At 37.6% G+C, this 1527-nt stretch overlaps 1 protein-coding gene across 1 annotated transcript in view; it reads left to right on the top strand.

The window, feature by feature from the left end:
• The first annotated feature begins 857 nt into the window (after positions 1-857).
• LOC124244545 (60S ribosomal protein L21-like) overlaps positions 858-1527 on the top strand; it is a 94388-nt gene continuing 93718 nt past the window's right edge. The window contains exon 1 of the mRNA XM_046671171.1: positions 858-1365. Coding sequence (XP_046527127.1) covers positions 880-1365 — 486 coding nt within the window. The 5' untranslated portion in view covers positions 858-879. The remainder of the gene's footprint in view (positions 1366-1527) is intronic.

Genomic DNA, 1527 nt, shown 5'->3' with positions numbered 1-1527 from the left:
AGGAAACAGTGACCTTAAATGAAACACGTGGCCAGATGGACTTAGTAGATGTATATATAGAACTTTCTATCCAAAAATAGCAGAATACACTTTTTCTCAAGTGCACATGGAACATTCTCAAGGATACACCATCTGTGGGGAAAGCAGGCAAGTCTCAATAAATTTAAGAGGATTGAAATCATATCAAGCATCTTTTCTGAATACACAGCTATGAAATTCAAAATAAGCTACAATAAGAAAGCTTGGAAAGGCACAAATATGTGGAGACTAAAGAACATCTACTGAACAACCATTGGATCAATGAAGAAATCAAAGGAAAAATAAACAAATACCTGGAGACAAATGAAGATGAAAACACAACAGATCAACTCTTATGGGATGCAGCAAAAGTGGTACTAAGAGGGACATTTATAGAAATACAGGCCTACCTCAACAAACAAGAAAAATTTCAAATACATAATCTTAAACTACACCTAATAGAATTAGAAAAAGAAGAACAAAGAAAGCCCATGGTCAGCAGAAGGAGGGAACTAATAAAAATTACAGCAGAAATAAATGAAGTAGAGATGAACAAATTTATAGAAAGGATCAATGAAACTAACAGCTGTTTCTTGGAGAAGAAAAACAAAGTTGACAAGCCCTTAGTCATCCACACCAAGAAAAGAAGAGAGAAAGCGCAAACAAAATTAAAAACAAGAGGAGAAATTACAATGGATACCACAGAAATACAAAGGATTATAAGAGAATACTATGAAAAACTATATGCCAACAAATTGGATAACCTAGAAGAAATGGATAAATTCTTAGAGTCATACAACCTCCCAAAGTGAATCAAGAAGGAATAGAGAGGGCGCCGCCATCTTCCAGTAATTCGCCAAAATGGCCAACACAAAGGGAAAGAGGAGAGGCACCTGCTATATGTTCTCTAGGCCGTTTAGAAAACATGGAGTTGTTCCTTTGGCCACATACATGCAAATCTACAAGAAAGGTAATATTGTAGACATCAAGAGAATGGGCACTGTTCAAAAAGGAATGCCCCACAAATGTTACCATGGCAAAACTCGAAGAGTCTACAATGTTACCCAGCATGCTGTTGGCATTGTTGTAAACAAACAAGTAAAGGGTAAGATTCTTGCCAAAAGAATTAATGTACGTATTGAGCATATTACGCACTCTAAGAGCCGGGATAGCTTCCTGAAACGTGTGAAGGAAAATGATCAGAAAAAGAAGGAAGCCAAAGAGAAGGGTACTTGGGTTCAACTGAAGTGCCAGCCTGCTCCGCCCAGAGAAGCACACTTTGTGAGAACCAATGGAAAGGAGCCTGAGCTGCTGGAACCCATTCCGTATGAATTCACGGCAGGAAAGGTAAAAGAAAATAAAAGACCTCTGCACTGTACAAAAAAAAAAAAAAGAAGGAATAGAGAATCTGAATAGACCAATGACAAGTAAAGAGAGAGAAACAGGAATGAAAAACCTCCCACAAAACAAATGTCCAGGACCAGATGGCTTCTTTGCAGAATTATACCA

Source organism: Equus quagga, chromosome 9 (genome assembly GCF_021613505.1).
Source record: "Equus quagga isolate Etosha38 chromosome 9, UCLA_HA_Equagga_1.0, whole genome shotgun sequence".
Taxonomy (NCBI): domain Eukaryota; kingdom Metazoa; phylum Chordata; class Mammalia; order Perissodactyla; family Equidae; genus Equus; species Equus quagga.
Note: the sequence above shows the minus strand (reverse complement) of the source record. Positions and strands in the feature narration are given on the sequence as shown.